Here is a 22,619-nt window from a genome sequence, read left to right on the forward strand (position 1 = left end):
ATCTAATAAGTTGTTTAAAATTTTTATAATTATATTTTTCATGATATTAAAAATATAAGCTGTTGATGCTACATAAAGCTAATGTTAATTCTACTACAGGTTACATTGTTACTACATTGTTATAAGTTAAGCAAGTATTGCTGCCAGACAGCAGTGATGTCTTTCTCAGTGACATTCCATATTTATTTGTTTAACTTAGGCTTCCCCTGCCTGTTTACCGTTACCAATATTACGTCATCCTTGTGTGATCGTAAAAATATTTTGTAATATTCCAGGTTGGCCTGGCTAAGCAACCCAGAATAGTAACAAAGACACTTTGAATTACTTGAAAAGTTTATTTTTATATACAATGATTTTGAAGTTTGGTTTTTTAAGTTCGTCTAGTTGCCAACATCAAATATAAATTATTCCCTTAGAATAAAAGTTTATTATATAGTTGCATTAAAAATGAAAGAGTTCAAGGCAATCTTTTATTAGTATTCCTTTTTAAAAAAAACAATATAAAACAGTAGATCATAGCTTACATAACAGGCCCAGATGATGTATCACATATTCACTGTAGTGCGTCGCTCGATTAACAAAAAAATTTTAAGTCTTTTTGTTTTACTGTGGAACAAAGGAACCAATAAACCAGCGGAATCTGGGATGGCGACAACTGTTACCTGGGCCAATGTCAACGCCTATGGTCAAATTTTAAGTTAAAAGTCCAAAAATTAATTTTAAAAAGGTTACGTTTCGGCTTGGCGTGAAGTTAGCTATTCGTAACTTTACTTCATTGTTTCCGGCGAGCTGCCGATGACGCGGCCGCACGCAGTGACTATTGAGCGACAAATAACTAACAACGAAGTTGTCTTCCCTTACATAGGGACAAGAAAGGGGAGACAACCAATCACTGACCAATCACAAACACAGATCCATATAAGGAGAAATACTGGAAAAAAATTTTTCTCTGAAAGTCTGGAAAGACACATCACACCACCTCAAGGCTCGCTCTGATTGGCTGGTAAGGCAGTGCCCAGCGAAAGTTCTGGTTCATTGCTGTGCAGTCGTGCACTCACCTGGCTGGATTGTCCCAATAATTTGAGGCGTGAAAAATAACTTGCTGGCTACAGAGTGTTGCACCCATGTCTTCCTTTCTTTAGAAACCTTCTATAATGTTCTAGAATGTTATGGTCTTACTACCCAGAATATGTTTTAAAATTTGACAAAACATAATTAATACACATGTTAATTTTAAGTGATTAAGTAAATTATAGTGAAACAAATAATAAAACACACTACACTCAGCTATATAGAACCTAAACAAAATCAATAATAATATTAAAGCACAAAGAAAATGACAAATTACTATACATAATAGAAGAAAAAAGTACCAAATAATTATGAAACATTCAGAAAACATCAACATAAAACATACTCAGTCAAAGTGTTATTGGTAGTAGGGGGCAGGAATTCTGCGATGTTACAATTTAAAATGGAAGCATGCAATCTTAGTGTCTTAAGTGTTCATTATCGACTGTAATAAATAATTCACATCCCTTTACATTTTTTCTGTTTAGTTTATAACTATATGTTAAAGTTTAAAAATGTGTTTGAAACTATGCCAATTTGAGGTTTTGGGTGTTGAACCTGTTGATTGTTACTGAAGATGAATTCATGCTCATATATCAGGGCTGCATGCGAACTCCGTAAAATTTAACTCCAAATATTAAAATATTTTGAGCTCTAAATAAAAAAGAAGTAAAATTTTACAATCTGCAAAGTTATCATTTAATAGTGTCAATAAAAATTGAACTTTAGGAAATTTATAAACATTTAGAAATTATGTATTGAAATTAAGTTATCATTTCATGTTTAAATTTGCTACCTCGTGATGAGTAGTTATCAAATAATTTGTGTTCCACCATGGTAATCCCGATTAAATTCCTGGTGAGATAAAACCAGGAATTTTGAATGTGGGAAACATGACGGCTGTTGCCAATGTTTCTCGTATCAGGGTATTATTGCATCCCTCAGACTTTAAAATTAAAATGCTATTCCATATCACAGTTAAATATATGGTGGATACTTATAGGTCTTCCCAAATCAGACATCCCATACTCCATCATTATTATTTGTTAGGTCACTGTTAAGACTGTATCCAATTTAGGTGACACAATGGTAAGAAAATTAATCCACATTTTAGGACCCAATTATAGTTTCCGAGGTTTTTTTGTGAAATCACTCCAGGCAGACACTCTGGCAAACCCATTTCACAATTTTTTTTTTAGAAACTTTCAAGAATTTTTTTTAAATTTTTTTTTTATCACAGCGTGATTTTTAAATAAACATACAATCAAAATTAAAAATGAGCAATTTAATTACGAAATATTCTACAATTCCCACAAATATACTTTCAAGTTTTCGGAAATAATTTCTACATGATTTAAGTGGACAGTTATCAGCCATTTGTATTTAATGTGCAACTGTAAACTAGCTAGGGGTCAACTCCCAATTTTTTCAAATCCAAATCTCAAATTAGAGTCCCAAAGAATAACTCAAATTAACCCTTCAAATTCAAATCTAGGTGTCACGATGCAAAAATAAAATAATGCACAAAAAATATAAATTAAATGTTAAATAGGTGGTAAATCACATAACTCCTGAATTTTTTTTTCACTTACTAATATTCTTAAATCAATAAATATTATACTTGGATTTATATAATTACATATCAATTATACAATATTTCACCAAACACTAATACAGACTTCTCAGTATTGAATTTTTTAATTTACTTCATTTCCTCCAGTATTGGTTTGTATCATCAAAAATTGTTTCTAACAAAAATCTGTTCAAATTGTTTTGAATGTGGGAAACATGACGTCTGTTGCCAATGTGTTTTCTCGTATCAGGGTATTGAATCTTTCAAATACAGAGGATTTGACTGGCCCATTCCTAAAATAAATTCAAGAGAGGCATCAAAATTTAAAATACAACTCAGCATAATGCTGTTGGAAACTAAGTTTTCATGCTTTCACTACCACTGCTGTTTATTTAAGGACCTCTTCATGACTGCCGACCAGTTCTTCAGTTTCCTTAATTTTTTTTCTTTACTTTTGGGACTTTCTCGATCTGTAGACACCCTTAGTGACCTCACTGTCGAGAAATAAATCCAATAGGAAATATAAAGAAATGTAAGGCTTGTTAAGCTTACAGACACAATAGAATTTGTGCCGCAGGCCAATGATATACAGCAATTCATGACTCTTGTGTGGGTCTTCACGACTGGTTTACAATTTGCACATATAACCGTCAAAATAGGTGGATGTAAATACGGAATCAGTATTTGTTGCAAACATGTCGACGTCGCCTCCAGCTTAGGCCATTGCCCATTGCCGTCTTTGCGTCTCGAGGGTGAAGGAAACAAGTGTGGGATAGTGCATCGAACAACCTCGGGGTCGGTAGGTCGACTGCCGCCCGCGCAGTTATCGGGTATTGCGCATGTGTTATCTACCTTTGGCCCCTGTGTCAATCCACTGGCTGCTTTCTTTCAGAACTTTATTTTTTATCTTAAATATTTTTATTGTGAATAATGTAATAACGAAACCATGTATTACATTCAATATAAACCTTATTCACCATGCACCTACGTCTAAGAGATAGACCGGAGTTGTTCTCGTACACGACACGGCCCTGGCGGTGTCGTCATCGACCCGGCCCGCAGGTCAGTCGCCTCTCACACCGCAGAGTACACATCGTGGTCTACATTGTATTCTACCATCATAGTGTAAGTGACCGTCCTTTAACGAAACGTCGACCGTCATTAATAACGCAATCCGGGTTTTCAGGTTTTCTTAGCATTTGAAGGACCACGCGTTGGCCCCTTCATGGGTCATACCTGCAAGTCAGGAACCCTTGGCATTAGGCCATCCGTGGACCATAGTCCAAACGTGCAGATGCGTATTACTCTCACCAGCAGTTCTAACATTGGTACAGTTAGTCTACTTCATGTAGTGCTCCAATGTAATGTACTCTCATTCGGTAACCACTGTGAACTGTGTTAACCTGGAACCTTTCCCACGTGCTCCGCAGGCTGACCTCATTTAACCCCGACTGGTTACTAATCGCTAATCGCTCATGTAGTCATCTCATCGTAGGCCAGGTCGTAAATGTGTCTGTACTTACAGTGGGTTACGGACTCTGTCGCGCTGCTTCCGCATCATTTCTTCTTTAAGCGCACCCACCATCACCCCTTACGTTTTATAATCTGTGACACCCACGACCGGAGAGGACATATGCACCCCGTTGCAGTCTTCTAAGTTGTGTCACGGCATGCTTCAGCACGAGCAACATCTCAGGCCGAGTGCTAAGGCAGCTACAGAGCTATTGTCATTCGACATTAAAACAGACTTTACCTAAACTGTGTTTTTTCATCTATATAGTTAGCCCCTGCTCCTTTAGCCACAGTGGCCAAGACCCACCACCCTAGAACTATAGAGCATCCCACTCTTAGATTGCAGTGTGGAAGTAAATGGGCGCATCCTCTCCTCTCTCTAACACACGCCGATTGCCGTTAGCGCTGTCCTTGTTTCTTCGTGCGTTGTTGCCAAATATCAAACGAAATTAAAATTTTAATTTTTGGACCAAGATTTTTTTCATATTGTATAGCATCGAAATACGCATCAGTCAATACTTATTTTGAATACTTAACAATATTTTAAGTGTCCGAAAATATTAAAAAAACATAACGTATTCATTGCGAACTGTTTTGAAGTATTCCGAGATGTTTCGCATAAAAAAAAAACCTACATGTGTATATCATTCAGATTTTTTTTATTAATAAATTAATGCCTTAGGACGCCACCGAACAAATGTTAAGACAAAAACTACACAGGTTTCACTTAAATAATTTTTTTAATATATTGAAATGCATTTTCTCACAAACTGACACATCAAAAAGTTGACCAGCGGAAAACTTTTTTTCTATTAAAGATAGATGGGGGACGAAAGCGTGAAAAATGTTCACAATGAATTGAATTAGTTTTTAAAAGCAGCTCCATCTCAATTGCTTCTACAGTTTCCATGGAAATAGCTGTTAAAGATGTGTCTTATCAGTACAAGAGCGCGCTGCAATAGAGGTTTCTCTCACAAGCTGCCGTCGTGTGTTTAGATAAGTGGGGTTCTGTCCTGCAAGCAATTTCAGATACATGGCTTCCTTAGTCAACCATGTATTTCCTTAGACACGAATTTCTGAAAACCAGCCTGCCAGTTAGTACCGCGTTGTGTCCGGTGACTCGTTACAGTTATAATTTTGACAAACAAATTATGTATTAACATACGTGATTTTATTTTCTACATTTATTTTTATTACGTACATATAAAATATGGAAGTTAGAACACCGAAAAGAAATTATATCGGTAGGCTACGCGGGAGGGAGCGCAAGATTGTGTTGAATGTATTTGAGTATTTTTCAAAAAATATGAGTGTGTGGAATGCAATTAAGGAAGCTTACCATTCTTCTGGTCAGCTCTGTGCTACTCTTATGGAAGGGGTATCAACATTGGTCAGCGGTAGCGATAGTGATTAAAAGGTATGTGGTGTTATTAATTTCTTAATCAAGTTAACGTTACATTTATCGTATAAATTCCTATGAATGAAATGTGTTGAACAGATTCTTGTTGTAAGTTAAAGTTAAAAAAAATTCCTTATTGGCACAGCCTAAAGGCGCAGGAAGATTTTGATGATTATATTTCTTTACATTAGAACAAAAAGGGATTTTTATATTCTTAAACCTTAAACCCATATTTTTTTCTTCCCCTTGCAGTAATGGTTGTTACAAAATATATTTTAATCGAATCTTGAACATAATATGTAAAATGTATCAAATAAATATGAAGGAATTTAATAGCGATGATGGTACAACATTTTGAATTATTTTTCTATCCTTCTCAACACCAAGCATCTTATCAAACATTGTTTTTGACAATGTTTTGGAAAATAATTATGATATTATTACAATCAATTTAAACAGATTTGATAAGGTGTCTACTAAGGCAGTTACGTTTTTTTTTGTCCGGTGAAAATATTTTTCGAACCCATGCAGTTATGGCTGGTCGTATCAAAAATTTATTTAGAAAACTTTTTTGGCATTAGGTACTCCGAGTTATCATACGTTAAAACGGATGCGATATAATTCATATTATGGGAGTTGTTGCGATTTTTCTGTTTTTCAAAAAATCTTCCCCATTTCGACCCTATTGTTCGGATTTTTCCCATAACTACTCGACCGAGAATTTCCATTACCTTATTTTATTTATCATTTTCGACATGACTTGTCCAAAAATACGGCATTTATCGGGCCCATGAAAATGTTATATATATATATATATATATATATATATATATATATATATATATATATATATATATATATATATATATATATATATATATATATATATATATATATATATATATATATATATATATATATATATATATATATATATATATATATATATAGGATTTTTAGAACATAAAAGAAAACTATAAGAAATTTTCATCTGCAATAGGTAGTTTTTATTTGAAATTTACATAAAAGTGGCATTATTACAAATTTATATGTGTAATAGTATAAAATATTATAAATTACGATATGATTTCTTAAAATGCTTCTTGTTCTATCCGAATTACAAAGACACACATCTCCTGAAATTCGTAATGTGTTAGAGATTTGGCAACAGCGCGCGCCATAAGCCGTGTACTCCAATCTAAGAGTGGGACGGGCTATAGCAGGGCACCACTATCATCACCAACCACCGGGGGAGCAGCCGGCCTGACGTCAATGTATTATGTATTTTGACACAGTATATATTTCAATGCATTAGTCTTGAAATTTAAAACACATACTGCATCGAAACAGACATACAAAGTAAAGCAACGAAAGGTCTTTAATCCGGCACATTTGGGACCTTGGCCATGCCAGATAAGTAATCTTGCTGGATATAGTTTTAACCAGCCAGTATAGTTTGAACGGGAATAAGAAGTGTAAAATTGTGGAATAAAATATGTACCTCCGGGCTCGGATGACTACGGTCCCTCCGGGCTCGGATGACTACGGTCCCTCCGGGCTGGGATGACTACGGAAGACTGACAGTAATGATAAACTCTGAGCAAAATAAAAATGCTGACAGTGCAGTAATGTGACCCAGCATAAAAGGTCAAAGGTGATGCTACCCAAAAAAAAATGAAAGCAAGCAGCTCAATTGGTAGTCTATTACAAAAAGTGCTGAACAACAGAATGCAGAATTAAACATGTTTCATTGTATGAGATTTTTTTTACACTAAACAAATAAGTGATTTTGTGTTGGGGCCACACATTTTTTTTACTGCGATGCACTATATCCACATTAGACTATGGTTTGTGGTGCTGTTGTTTTCGTGGCTGCAAGAAGCAATCGTTGGCAATACTCAGAGCCGTTGAGAGAAACTAAGGGTCCGGGGGCAGATAATTTTGTCGGCCCCCCCCCCCCCCCCTCCCCATTACTTAATGTACAACTTTTTTAAAAATACAGATATTTGAAAAGAAATCCAAAGACTGTAAATTTATGGGCTATAAATGTAAACATGATCTGCACGTATCACATAACTTTCAATTTTTCCAATTATTTCAATTAACAATACGGTGAAACCTCTTTAATAAAAACCCTTTTAATAGAAAACTCTCAGTAATACAAAGTGTTTTCACAGTCCTTCAAACTGGCATAGGAGTTATAGTGCTAAGTAATTTGATTAATACAAAATTATGGTTATTATGTAATACAAAGTTGTTTTTGTTGAAAGGGTAAAAAATTACATGTAGTAAAGAATGGTTAGATCAAATATCCCATAGTATGTGTATCCCATATTATATGTAAACAATATGAAGTTTTGTCATTACCTCCCTTAACTTATTAAAAGTTCCCAAAACTAAATTACTCTCTACAGGGCACCAGCTAGTGAATAATATACAACTGACTGTGCTCCAGCAAACAGTCAGGGCACGAGATTACTCAGGGTTACGGGTTCGACACCTAAAGGCCAAGTTAGGGTGTTCTGGAGGTACGATGCACAACTGGTTAACTCCGGCTGTTCTCTGGAACGCAACGTTGACAAATAACACACACACACACGGAGATTCTGAAACACTTTATTACTAACGACCTCACTATCAAAACTACGACTACTTGTAAAAGCACTGTGCGACTGCCCGTTCTCAACAATGCTACTTCATTTCAAATTTCCACGTCTGACAACAGGTTAGCTACACGGTAGGGCTGAAGGTCAGCCCATCTCACAGTTTCACCCTCCAGTGCCATGCTCCATCCAATTGGCATCACAGTCAGCTGTCTATTGACTCACTGCTACTCCTCTGCTCCCCTCCACCAAGCCACCACCGATGGTGCGCAAATCTTTCCGAAGCCTTTCTCGGGCAGTGCGCTCTCTCTATAAAATACTATGGTGCTTCATAATACAAATAAATTTATAACCATACAAATACCCTAATGAACTTATAAATATACAGTTACATTCTTAAATACTATAGTCCATGTCCCTTTATCCTATTACAAACATATACATTGGGTGGCGATGCTACATGGAGGTCTCATTTGTCAGGAGGGCAATGGCGTTGCACGTCAGTTCCAACTGAAATAATACTGATGCCATTTTTTTTTGGTTCAGAGTAGGTTGAGGAAGAAAGCTTAGGAATTACAATTTTTTCCAAAATGTTGGTTCATATGGTTTTTTGTAGGTACCTAGTTTCTAAACCTGTACTTTATTATTCTGTCTTAAATCCTTCTAAATAGTGGCAGAGTACAGTTATTTTAAAACACAGGATTAGCTATCCTAAAATTGTATTTTATAATACCTTAAAAAAAGTACAATTGGTGCTGTATAAAAAAATGTGTGTAAGTTTCCTTGGAGCAGATTATAATTTTTATGTTTGTTTTTCATGTACAAAATGAGAAAAATATTTTTAACTTCATTGTATATTATTTAGAAGTAATATAAAGATTATGATTAATTTTTAATAGCGTGGTTAATACAAACTTCGTTATTGCAAAGTGACAAAATTATGTTCCCTTCAAGTTTGACTGAAGACTTGTAATCTTTATCCTATCAGAGTAAACTCGGGCATTACAAAAATAACGAAGGTAAACAGGGTCCACTTGATGCCTGGGCCCTGAGGCCCTCTGTAGCGAAGTGCTCTGGCTCGGCAGGTGCAGCCGGCTTCCTGGTCTCCAGCAACCGCATCCTGACCAAGCTGCTGCTGGACGACCAGCGCATCAACACCATCTTCTTCTTCGTGATGTCGGTGATGATCGTGGCGCTGTGCTTCTGCCTGCACCAGGTGGTGCGTAAGACCGACTTTGTGCAGTTCTACATCACGCTGTGCCGGGAGTCGCGCAAGATCGTGCTGGAGCCCACCGAGGACGTGGGGCTGGTGAGCACAGCTGCGGCACACACACCCGTCCGTCGGTTTGAACAAATTAATACAGTAATACCAAACATTTCAATGTATTAGAAAGTTTTGAAATGAACTATTTTTACAAACATAAGATTTATTCTGTTTAAATCAGCATGTACCACATAGGATTACAATTTAAAATACCATAAACTTAAAGAAGTTGAGAAATTTTGATTACAAATAATAATTTTTTTTTTCATCTTCTTTTCAGTAGTTTTTCTTGGAACATTTACACCAATACACATAGAAAATTGTTTCTTTATGGGCCATGTTTAGGTCAGGAAAGCACTGTGCAAACTCATCAAGAATAGTTAGTATCTATATGGAACAAGCAAGTAAACCTGTTATTTTCAATCAGCACAAATTTTGTGCAAAGTTTTAAGTTTGAAAAACACTTAAATTTTTGGTGACTTAATGAATGTAAGAATTATAATTTAATGTTTGGTCGATATTAAGATCATTAGAAGCAAATGAGAAGTGATGCATTCAGAGCGAAGCAGCAATGGAATGTATTGGTCAGGGAAAGCGAATACTCTGAGAAAACTCACCACTTATTGGCAAACGTCTGCCACATTTCCCACCTGCAAATAATCTTGTACTAACGTGCCAGTAATCGAACCAGGATCACTTTGGTAGGAAGTGATTTGATCACTCAACTTTTGTAGCAAATACTGCAATACATAGTGCTGTTATGTTAGTAAATTCCTGTGCATATGTCACATAAATAAAGTAAGTCCGCATTAAGGACTTTGAAAAGCACATGATTGTGAGTCTAAATCTGCAATATATATATACGTATTTGGCAGCAATTATTTCCTAATGTCTTCAATTTTTCATTATATAATCACTTAGTTCTATATCAAATTCAAATTCTCTGTGGATTGTTTTTATCAATACAATACTTAGGGCTAGCATTAACAAGCTTCACCGTGTACAAATGGAATAGTGTGAGATGATATATATTTTGTATTAAGTTATTTTTCTCCCTAATATAATTTCAGTAATGTAACTAAACATTTGGCACATAAAACTGTACAGTGTTACAAAGTCTACGTTTACATTATAATTCAAAGTAGCCCTCTGATACTTGAAATGGTATTAAATATTTAAACAACCTAATATTCAAATGAACAGTAAAAATGTGTATTCCAGGGGTGATCAACCTTTAAATAGTGTGGGTCAGTTACGAAAATTAAGAAAAAAATACAGCAGATAAAATTGTTTATTATGTAGTCTTTTTTAGTATCAACAACTAAATTTTTTTTCTCTTATCTGATTTTATGCAGTTTTTGTTTGAGATAAAGCATTAGTTTGAGCAATTAAGCATTATAGGTATGTCATTATAAGTCGCAGCTCTCGGTGACAAGGAAATTTAATTAAGTGAATTGAAATTTTACAACCTGTCAAGTTTGGTCACAATTTATTCAGCAGTCGAGCGGTGATGTCCAGCGGGCCGTGTGTTGGCTGCGGCCGGTACAATCGCTGTGCTGACGAGGTTGTGCGTGCCGGCAGATGGACCCCACGGAGCAAGGGGAGGGCGGCACCAAGAACCAGTACGGCATGCTGAAGCTGCAGCAGAGCCCCCTGGCGACGGACTCGGCCACGAGCAGCTCGGAGAACAACGCGGCGGCTGGTGCCGGCACCCAGTTCTCTCCGTTCAGCTTCTCGAACCCTGTGTACGAGCCCACGGCGACCAGCGTTCCCAGCACGGGGCCCACCTACAAGGTGGAGGATGTGGTGGTCCGCATGCGCAGCAACTACGGGACGTCCCAGGCCAAGGCCTGGGGGGGCTTGAGAAGTAAGTTCACAGCCACTCTGCTCTCCGCTATCTACACACTTGTTTGAAAAGCTCAAAATGTTCTAATCACAGATCATGATTATTTATTTTATTATTTATTCAAGCCACTTCAACTGCAAGGTCACTAGAGACTGTAGTCGTGTGAGGAGCCACCCAGCATTTGCATGAAGTGACTTCACAAAATTACAGAAAACCCAACATTTTGGGTGGAGATGGGAGATCCATCCCCCCCGCCTCCTCAAAAAAATCTAAATAATCTACCATTCCCACCAACAAAGCAAAATAATTCTGAAGCAAACAGCGGGAAAAGTGGTTCCATCCCCCCCTCCACCTTTTCGTTCACTGGTGAAATTCTCTCGTGGCCAGAATCAAAACCAAGTACACTGGAATGTGAGTCCAATCACACCACTGTGTAAACTTAGTCCATTCATGTGTTGATGCTATTCGCTGAAAGCAGATAACAATCCAATACTTGCGTGCTGCATTTGATCTGATACAAACGAAAAGGGGGAAATAGTGATTTTTAAATTAAGTTTATAGTCACCATTTTTTATAATGCTTATTCAGTAGGATACATACTTTTTATTTTTTAACTCTTTCCTAGAATTCAAAATATTATTCTCTAGTCTCTTGAAAAGTTTTGATTAAACGTATACATAACTTTTTTTGACATGTAACAGCTGAGAAATAAATTCTTAATATTTTTAAACTCTGACACATGACAATAATTTATTTTATATCATAGATTTGTAAAAACCTGTAATATGGTGTAACTAGTTAAATAAATGAAATGTTATATTACATATTCTTCACTGAAAGTCTAAAACAGAAATATTTTTCTTTGAACTTCTCAAGTACCTAATGACATGGCACCGTGTAAATAATGATACATGCAAAAGGCTGGGTTTGAATTACCATGTGTTACCAACCATCCTGCATTTCATAAGGTATTAGATGTAACACCACGAATATCTTTAATCATAAATGTTGCTGTGAATGCAGTCAAGCATCAAGCTGATACCATACAGTGTCAGCTATAAAAAAGTAAATCAGTATTTCATGTATTTTACTGTTATAGATTTTTAAATGTACAGTAGCAGTGTAACTACTATATAGTCTCAAGTGGAATGGATTAGAATGGGTTTTTAACAGTCTGACACAAATATAAACATAGTTGTATTTAGTGTAAGTTCTTGTAGAGTACCGTAAGATATTTTCTCGCAGATAAATTGATAAAAATTTATGTACCTTTGTTCACTTCTTTCATAGTTATAATCATTAGGATCCATGGAAATGTACTATTCCAAACATCAATGAAACCTATATAAAGCTTGTCAGCTAATCAGAGCACTTTTCAATTGTTTCAGTTACAAAGGGTGTTAAAATGTACAACAGCTTAATCTGATTAATAATTTGTTGGGTAAGGTGCAAGACAGGCTATGTTTAAGTTAAATAGGTAGTAATATTTTTCCATGATTCCACCTCTTATTTTCCCAACTAAAAATTTAGCAAAACTTGTAGAGTTAGGCCACTCCCCCCCTACTGGGGCGCGGTGCCTAGCAAGGTGTGGCTCGTGGTCGCAGGGGGCCTGGTAGCTCGCTGGGAGGTGGCCAAGACTGTCTGGCCATACATGCTGTCCATCGGCCTGGCGTATTGTGTGACCTTGTCCCTGTACCCGGGCATCGAGTCAGAGATCGTCAGCTGCAAGTTCGGCAACTGGATGCCCGTCATCCTCATGGCCATGTTCAACGCGGCGGACCTGGTGGGCAAGGTCAGTGTGGCGTCAACACATCTCAACGTTTCACCCTATAGTTAAAGTGTTTCCAGTTTTCACTAACCATTATGGTCATGTTTTGGCCTTTTGAAAACACTTCATGTATCTCACAGGAGGATTAGCTTTGATAATAAAGTGTTTGGAAAATGTCAGAAGGGTTATTTTAGTTATGTTCTTAGAGAAACTGATACAAAGTGATAGTGTTAAGAAGACACCTTTTAGATTTATTTCAGACTCTCTTTTCCACCAAAAAGAGACACAGTTAATTGTGCTGTGTTTACTTTAATCACTCTAAGGGAACAATTATTAGACCCATGAGAGGGGGTTAAGTGAGGAGGAGAGATGCCCTTCTTGTTACAAACACGTAGTTTGGGATTTGGTGCCACTAATAGTGATAATTTTATAAAATGAAACTAGAGGAGCCTGCTATTTATAAAGATTTAGATTAGAGCTGAGCTGAATTACGACTTTAGGGGGGAAAAAAATTTCATGAAACGTCAGGCTGGAAATTACTTTTTCCCATTTATCAATTTTATTTCAGTAACATACATGTTCATGTCTCATGTGCCAATAATTGTTCTTCACAAACTATTTTCTAAGAAAGCACTGCACTAATTATGTCACTTTGTCTCATATTAATCTTAATTTGTAGTATGCAGTTAATTAAGATTACCTGTTTTTATCATTTTATATTCACTAGATTTTTGTGTACATAATATAATTGACTAAATTTTGTTTTACAGAAGTATAGAAATTCTTGAAATTTGCAATTTCAAATAATTTCTGATCCCATCCCATTTTTTTTCTCTGCCCGAATTTTTCTTCAACCAAACGTCCTCATGCAGCTCAGCTCTAATTTAGAGTGAAACCTGCATTTGGGCATTCTCCTGGTGGCAATGAGTCCTCCCCCTGCTCTGCACTCCCATTCCTTTTAGCTTTCTCCATAGGTGCTTCACTCACTTCCCCTCACGCCAATTACACTCCCACCCTGTGTTCACCAGGAACAAATACTTCCCTCTTTCTGTTCGCTTTCACTCCCGCTGTATCTTCTACCCATGGTCTCTCCTCCCTCTGTGCCCTCCTTTGTACAAACTTTGCCCCAGCTCTCCCCAACCCCTTTCCCTTGACCACCTTGAACAGTTTTACCAGTCTTTCTATCCACCTCCTGTTGTAGTTCATTAATGAATGATAATGCATCATGAGTTCGTACACAACCTTTATTCTCTGTGACAACTTAGTACAAACTCAGTCACTCACGTACGACTTATTACGCTGCCATATTGTCTGGCCTCTTGCTAACTTCCCAGCATGCAACACCTCCTCCCCTGCGACAGGAACTACAATCTAATTCTCTCTGTGCAACCCTGCTGTGTGCAGATTCTGGCGTCGGTGCCGTACGACTGGTCGCGCGCCCAACTCATCATGTTTGCGTGGCTGCGCACGCTGCTCATCCCGCTGATGCTGCTGTGCGCGATGCCACGCGGCAACCCGCTCATCCCACGTGAGGGCTACCCCATGCTCTTCTCCATCCTGCTGGGGGTGAGCAACGGCTTGGTGGGCAGCGTTCCCATGATCCAGGCGCCCAGCCGCGTGCCCGAGGAGCACCGCGAGCTCACTGGTGAGGCTACCACTGTGCTGTTTCCAATCTCTTGCCACTTTCACTACGGTTTGCTGTCATTGGGAAGAAACATTTAAAAAATTAGTTTATATAAGCAATTTCGTATGTGTTACCCAGTTGTGGAAACCCACAAATTAAACTTATAGTGAGTGACAATGGTGCAGTTAGTTCAGTAAAAATTTTAATTATGAATTTTTAACGTTATTTTTACAAATAGCAGATAATATCTAGCATATATCAGGTAAAAACATTTGCTACAGAACGCAAAATGATCTACTCATACAGGAGTGAAATTTTGTTACCAGCAGTTATCAAAGCACATACAGTAACCATTTAGTATAAGAACAAAATGTAGTAACGTGCCTTACAAACATATTTTGTGACGCACTACCTGTGAGAGGATGCAGCAGACTGACTCGCGTGAACATGCTGTGCAGGAAACATAATGACACTTTCATACAACATGGGGCTGACCACTGGCTCGCTGGTGGCGTACTTGCTGGACTCCCTTCTGGGGCCACCGCTCCTCTTCAACGGCTGCGTGAAGCCCACCGCGGCCCGTGCGCCGACCCAGAGCACCGCGGCGCTCACCTTGGCCGCCCTCACCACGGCCAGGAGCCCCAGCCTCCGCCCGCCCACCGCGGCCGTCCCGACGAACACGACCCTCTTGCTGGCCTCGACGGTGCTCGCCACCCTGGCTGGGTCCGAGCTCCCGACGCTGCCCTCCGTCGCAGATGTCTCCGCCACCGTCGCGGCAGGGCTGCTCAACGTCACCCTGTTGGAGCAGTAGGCCCCGTTCGTCTGCCGGGGCTCTCGCGGCCTTCGAATCTCGGCCATGGGCATCCTTGATGCCCCTCACACCACCACTGAGAATGAAAAGGTGTTCATAAATGCAAAACTATATTCCTTTTTAGTGAAATTTTAATTTCCATTGAAATTTCACTGTCAAAGCAATCCTATGATTTAATTTAGGATCCAAGCATTTAATATTTGTTAATTTTAGAAAAGTATTACTCATTTTATGCTCTCAAAAATTGGTTCAAGTGTTTTTTTAAAGGAAATCTTGCCTCAACACAATTTATTTATTTATTTATTTATTTATTTATTTTTATAAATTTTAAAATGCTCTATCAACACAGAGTTAGTTTTTGTCTAGACTGAAGGAAATAACGATGTCCATAAAATTGTTTTTATGCAGTTTGTTTCACAAGCATGAGCTTAGTCAACATAGTGGATGGATGCCATAAAAAAAAACACTTAATTTTTATTTTTTTATTTACTTTACTCAAACTAAAATAAAAAGTCACTAATGCCATAAAATGAGTTTAGGCATGGAATAAAATAGTATGGGGGGGGGGGGGGGTAGGAGGGCAAGACTCATTACTTTATTAGTCATTACTTAAGTTACAAAAATACATGATGTTAAAGAAAATTTTCAGCCTAATTAATTCATGCAAAATAAGATAAATCTACAAACTATACAATATCATTGTTTTGACTCATATTTGTTTGCAGAGTTGATTGAATGCTTCAAAGAGGCCAATACAAACTGGGCTTTTCTTCCTCATGACTTCAGTACAGAAAAATGAATTTACATGACATTAATGTAACACAAACCACTAGTAAGCCAAATACACATCACTTTATTCACCAAGTGAGAAGACCATTTTTTTTTGAGGCAGTCACGTATTTAGTCTTTCAATGCAATTGACAAATTTTTAATAGCAAGCTATAATGATGAATTCATTGTTCGTCACATGTCAGCTAAGCCTTCAAGCTTTGTCCCATACATGCGAACTGCATTTGTGCACATCTGAACTGTTTGCATGTGCTCTACGGGAGTACCCACCCAGTGCATACACAAACACGCAGTGCATTCTGGTTTGCTGAAACTCAGTCAGTGTTTTGAGTGTGTTTAAATTAAATGTTAAAATCTAAATATTGTTTAATGTTAGCCCTGTAATTATCAACCACTCTGCACACAGCCTTGACAAAGTTCATATCCATCACCAAAGTGGATAGCCTTCCAGAATGTGGTTTAAAGACCACTTGTATGTTACTGTCTGTGAACTGCTTCCACCACTGTAACGTAGCCACAAGGCATACTTGCCATAACAGACGGCATGTTTCATCACTACTTTTCTCAAGCTTAACACAACTTTCCCTCGCTATGACTAAGAACTGAAGGCCACTGTCATCCTCTTGTGGTCTGTGACCTGCATGAAACCAAGCAGAGCTTAGCTGTTTCTAAAACGTTTCAATTCACACTCACACAATGGTTACAAAAAAAAAATCATAAAAATTACAATACTGACAAGTGTCATTTACAGCAATGCAACCATATTTCTTATTTTCACTTACAAATCTATGCGACTAGAAATGTCATACTGTGCCAACATACTCTAGGTTTTACTACAACAAATTGTAATGACACATCTGGTAAACTTTACATTAACTTTAACTTGCCTAAAGCAAGAAGTTTAATGATGTTCATGTAAGTAAGCAATATTCATCTGCTTGGTTCAAAAAAAATTTCCATAGTTTTTTTTCTTGGTAACTCTGGTCACTACAGTTTTAAAATTTAGGTCTCAATTCATAACATAATTGAGGGCTTTATATCTGAATTTGGTGTTCAATAATTTGGATTCAAACTTCAAAGCAAGGCTTGAAAGAAAATACTATAGAATGGGGTGAATAGGAACAGTTTTCAACTCCCCCTTCTTGGAGTTTGAAAACTTAAAGTAAGAGAAAAATCTCATACCTCCTGAAACCCTGGTCCATAGGTGTTCCTTTCATCTACAATATGGTATAAGCTAACAGATTTACCAGATATTTTTTTTTTTTTTGTAAAAAATATATGGTGTTCCTATTTAACCATCCATATACTAAGTGGGTGAATTGGAACACTTAATAATTTTGCCTGGGAACTGCGATTGAGCAGACTACTGGGTAAATAGAAACACTGAAATAAATTTTAAAAAGTAAATAATGATTATAATGCACATATTATACATTGAAATTTACTACATAATTTTGCATACCTATGTATTTTGTCTTAGCCCTAGCTAGATACAAAGCAGAAAAAATTAATATGTTATTCTATACTGTAGCATGAGCTTTTTGTTCCACCAGTAAACTGTCACCGTTAAACAAACCCTTCATATGGTGCGTCTACATAGGCCTACTTATCTCTCCAGTCCACAGGAAAGAGAAGAAGTCCTCTACCATACTTCTGAGGTGAATCAAGTTTTCCCCTGACTTGGCAAAATTCAAAATCGGATACATCAGGAATATCGGGGTATCCACACACAAATCAATTTTTTTTTCTCGTGTTGACCTTCAATGCAGAAATTCCCCAGTCATTATGGTCCCTTCAATGGATATAACTTTCCAAATGTATACTGGAATCAAAGGATTTAGATGAACTCGCAGACACCACCAACTAGTCACTAACATTGTCTTCTACTGAAAGAGGCACATTCAGTTCAGTATTATGACATTCATTTTCCTCAAGTGCATCACCACTGCTATAGTCCTTTAAACAGTTAAAAAGCCAGAGGCACGAATCAATTTATGTTGCAGTGTGGTTCACACATGTGGCCACGCAATAATTATGTAAGGGTGATTAAATACTTGCGGAGAGTAATAAGGATAATTATTTAAACAGCCCGCCGGCTGAGAGTAGCCCCGAGGAGAACTGTAAAAAGATTTAAAGACTTAAGGCCGGGCTTCAACCAAATTCACTCCGGCCGCGGTATAGGCATTTACATGCAAAACAAATTCCCGCGCGATTTCTACAATTTTTGTGAAAACGGCGTCAAACAAAAGCTATGTTGTAGATTTTGAAGACCTTAACAGCGCTATATCTTTAAAAGTTTTAATTTTTTATTTCAAGATGGTGATATTATGTGATATAATATTCAAAGTATCATATTTTTCAGGCTATTCATTTAATCGCTTAAACGGCTGTACTGGAACCTTGACTGAGTTGAATTCTTTAAAAAAGTCACCGGGACTGATACTCTATCTTTAAAAACATAGTCACAGGATGATTATTTGTAATGGAAACATTGAGGCCGCGAGGCCCAGCACGTGGTTGTGGGCGAGGGGTGCCAGGGGGGAAGAGGATGACGCGCTAGGTGGCGGAGACAGGCTGCCGTGTTGCCAGCTCCTTCCTGGAAGGTCACCCACCCCTCGCGACTGTGAGCCAGGGAGACGAACACGGGCTAGTCATCTGTCACGCCTTGCGCGCGAGGTACTGACATTTCTGACAGTTCTGCATTTACAACTTCACTGGTTAGTGTTTAACTCTTTACAGGACAGAAAATAAAAACAAAAACTGATAGCATGATGGTCATGTATTAAAAACAGTATAAATTGTTCTCGCGCAGTTCGTCTTCACAAATTAAATTTGTTCATTATTTTAAATAGCTTTTTCTGTGGTCGTTTTTTCGTATATAATTTAGGAGGATTTTATGTCACACTGTTATGCACACCGACGCTTCATCGAAACAATCCTGTCTAAACCAAATGTTTATTAAAATTTTTAACTTCACATTTATTGTGACACAGATCTCAAATTCCTATCTGAATATCTACACATACTTGATCAATTTTTATTTTAATAACGAGTTTAAAAAATAACATAGAATAGCTTTTGCTATCTTTAGGTTTAGGCTTCTCCTGAAAATGCAAATGTTTCTGAAGACGCACAAACTATTACATTATGAAGGTTTGCTTCAAACTTTGATATTATTGGTAGACCTGAGTAGATAAAAAAATATAGCGACACTCACATTCTGTCAATTAGAACTTTTTGTAATAAATTTTTTTTATGGCGTTGAGGCCCGTGGTTAGTTGCGCCCTCGGCTACCTTGCATGAGGGGAAGGGATGGGGAAAGGTGTTTGGCGCCAGCGTCTCACCGAGGTCACTCATTCTCTCTTTTTTAGTATTAGTGTGACGCTCGACTACGTATGACTTATTCAATGAAATTTATCAAGTCTTGGTACGCAGTGTGCGATTATCGGCAGCACAAAATGTCTCAAGAAACGGCCACAATTATCAAAGCGAAAGAAATCCGCAAAAAAAGAAAATGATTCTGGCACGTAGGCCTACTGCTAAAAATAAAAAGTATGTACATGTGTTATATATATATTATATATACACGGATATGAGACATTTATATTTGACATACTGTAAAACTTTTAAAATATTATTGAAAACAGAATACTGGAAATTAATTTTTAACATTTGTAAGAGTTGTTAAATATATTTGCTCTAAAACCATTTCAAACGAATTTAACGTTTCATTTTATGCGTAAAAATAAGCCTATAGTTTGAAAATGTATTAATGATACATTACACATTTGTTCTAGTGACAATGTTAGCCGTAAAATTGCGGATGCATGCGGGGCAATTTTGATTTTTATATGCAGCTATAAATACCATTTTTATTAGGATGCAATTTTGTCTATAATTTTTTTGTAATCTTTACTGTCAATTTTACGAGCTGGCACTTATTTTCAGCGACAATAGATTATAAAACAGAAACTGAGAAAACAATCCCGAAATATTTCTGTAAAATATGCTTTATGTTATTCATTTTTTAAATTTTACCATGAATAAATTATTTTATACGTCTATGTAAAACAAACATTTTATTAAAAATTTTAATTTAATGTAAAAATCAATTTACGTTAAAAGTAGTAATAATTTAGAATTTCTGAGTTTCGGTGACGCCTTTGCCCACTCACCGATGGATTGCCATTGTGATTATACACACGTCTTATATTTACTATAATGTGACTGAAAAACGTTATATAATTAACGTTTATTTTTATTTAATAGTAATGAATAGTATTAAAAATGTATATTATTGTCATGTTATAATTGCATGTCTGACATCTAACAGGTGCACAAGTTAGTATATTTAGGAGTATTATTTCTGTGACAAAACAACTTATGTAATTAATGTTGATTACATCGAATCACTGCAAGTCACTTTTGGAGAAAGAACTAATATCGTGAAACGAACAAAAATGCTAGCTGATTGTGAGCTATGGCACAAAATGAGACGTGTGCGGTTAAAAGTCAGTAATTTCGGCGTTGTTTGTCGCCGGAAAGAATCTATGTCCTGTTCAAATCATGTTAAACAGTTACCTACTTTACATGCCCCCGTTTTCGACACTGGCAATGGAGTACGGTGGTCGCAATGAGCATATTGCCATTCAGAGGTTTCAAGCACAAACCGGATTAGTTGTACAGAAGTGTGGTTTATTTTTGGATCTCTAATACGGATATTTCAGTGCTAGCCCTGACGGACTTGACCAAGGGCTCCAAGAAACTGCAATAAGAAAAAGAAAGTTTTTTCCACGTGTCAATGAAACGGAAGTTTAATTATTAAACGTTCACACCTTTATTTTTATGAGCTGCAAGGGACTTTAAACATACATAGCGCGAATACTGTTACTTCATGGTAATGTCTGTTGTTCGTCAGAATTTACAAGTAGAAAGAGTAGAAAGAGATGAGCTCATGCGGGAAACAGAAATGTTGCCGAAACTGACTAGATTTTATCGTAGGTGTTTTCTGCCTGAGATAGTGGTGCCAAATCAAAGCATAGACAGAGCCATTAGAGAACCAGGCTACATTTTGGAAGCTGAAAGAAGCTTGGCAGAGAAACAGCAATCAAGACGTCAAAAACTGACCCGGAAAAAGCAAGGGATAAATGAATGTAAATATAATTGAAGTAAGATATTTTTGTTCTTTGAAACTCTAGACGATTGCCATAAAATGTTCTGTTGTGTTCAAATTTGTTCTAACATCGAAAACATTAAGTTAAACGAAAGAAAACAATTTTTTTTTGGAAGTAACTGTACATGAGTTTTTATAAGGTTATAATTTTATCTGAAGTTTATATTTTAATTCTGTGGAGACATACCTTTTAAAATATTGTTTACAATGAATTCCGAAGAACTGATTATAGTTATTTATTTGTTTTGTATGTAGTAGTAATATACGTGTCTTTTGGTCTCTATGCTGATATAAACTGTGTTTCTACTATCAGTTATAGCCTATGGTTTTTCTTCTCATTTTTCTATTTTGTATGATATATTATACTGAATGAGTAAATGTCACTATTATTTTGAATTCTTTGTAAAATATGAAATATAAAACATGATTTTCAAACCTAATGTATTTTCTTTAACTGTGGTTCACATTTCGCAACAACTTAAGAAGTGGTCATTCTACGTAATAACTATTTGTAGTACCGGTAAATGTAATAATTAATACACGGTTACCATTAGTTGTAGGTACAATCATTAGCATTAAACATTATGGCAGAGGGAACATACATTTTTTAAAGAAAAGTTAATCTAATATTGTGTTAATCCTGATTTAGACACATTTTTCACAATACCAATCTTTTGAGCATTGTCATAGCCACATCCTCTGATAAGATCCTTCATAAAGATTAACTCATATCGCTGAATTTACTGATCAATAAAGAAAAATATTTGTAAAATTTACAGCTTTGAAACGTATGGAACCGTATTTATGTTTCAAAAATACATAAAACATTTCTTGTAATTATTTTGACACATTCTCAGCTGATATTAATTGCCTGAAAATAATTTTTAAAAATCAACGCAAACAACTTTAATTATTATGTAATACTTTAGCTGTGAAGTTATATGTGGATGAAAATTATACAAATTCTGGCAGGTTTCATTAATGTTTTATTATTATGAGGTTTTTTTTCTTGCAGCAATTGAATATTAAAAACGTAAATCGGTTTCAGCTAAAAATGCCCTACACTTAACTGAAATTAATGATAAAAACATATAAATACGTTAATGTGTAGTTCTTACTAACTTATAACAAACTTCTTTATCTTGGAGAGATCTCAGTTTCGCAAAAAACTTCGTTTTCAAAGTAT

At 36.5% G+C, this 22,619-nt stretch overlaps 1 protein-coding gene across 1 annotated transcript in view; it reads left to right on the forward strand.

Moving 5' to 3' along the window:
* LOC134546208 (equilibrative nucleoside transporter 4) overlaps positions 1–15,758 on the forward strand; it is a 42,300-nt gene extending 26,542 nt beyond the window's left edge. The window contains exons 5-9 of the mRNA XM_063388821.1: positions 9,244–9,467; positions 11,004–11,289; positions 12,873–13,060; positions 14,441–14,681; positions 15,119–15,758. Of these exons, the coding sequence (XP_063244891.1) occupies positions 9,244–9,467; positions 11,004–11,289; positions 12,873–13,060; positions 14,441–14,681; positions 15,119–15,471 (1,292 nt within the window). The 3' untranslated portion in view covers positions 15,472–15,758. The remainder of the gene's footprint in view (positions 1–9,243; positions 9,468–11,003; positions 11,290–12,872; positions 13,061–14,440; positions 14,682–15,118) is intronic.
* Positions 15,759–22,619: the final 6,861 nt, after the last annotated feature.

This window comes from Bacillus rossius, chromosome 1 (genome assembly GCF_032445375.1).
Source record: "Bacillus rossius redtenbacheri isolate Brsri chromosome 1, Brsri_v3, whole genome shotgun sequence".
NCBI classification, from domain to species: Eukaryota; Metazoa; Arthropoda; class Insecta; order Phasmatodea; family Bacillidae; genus Bacillus; species Bacillus rossius.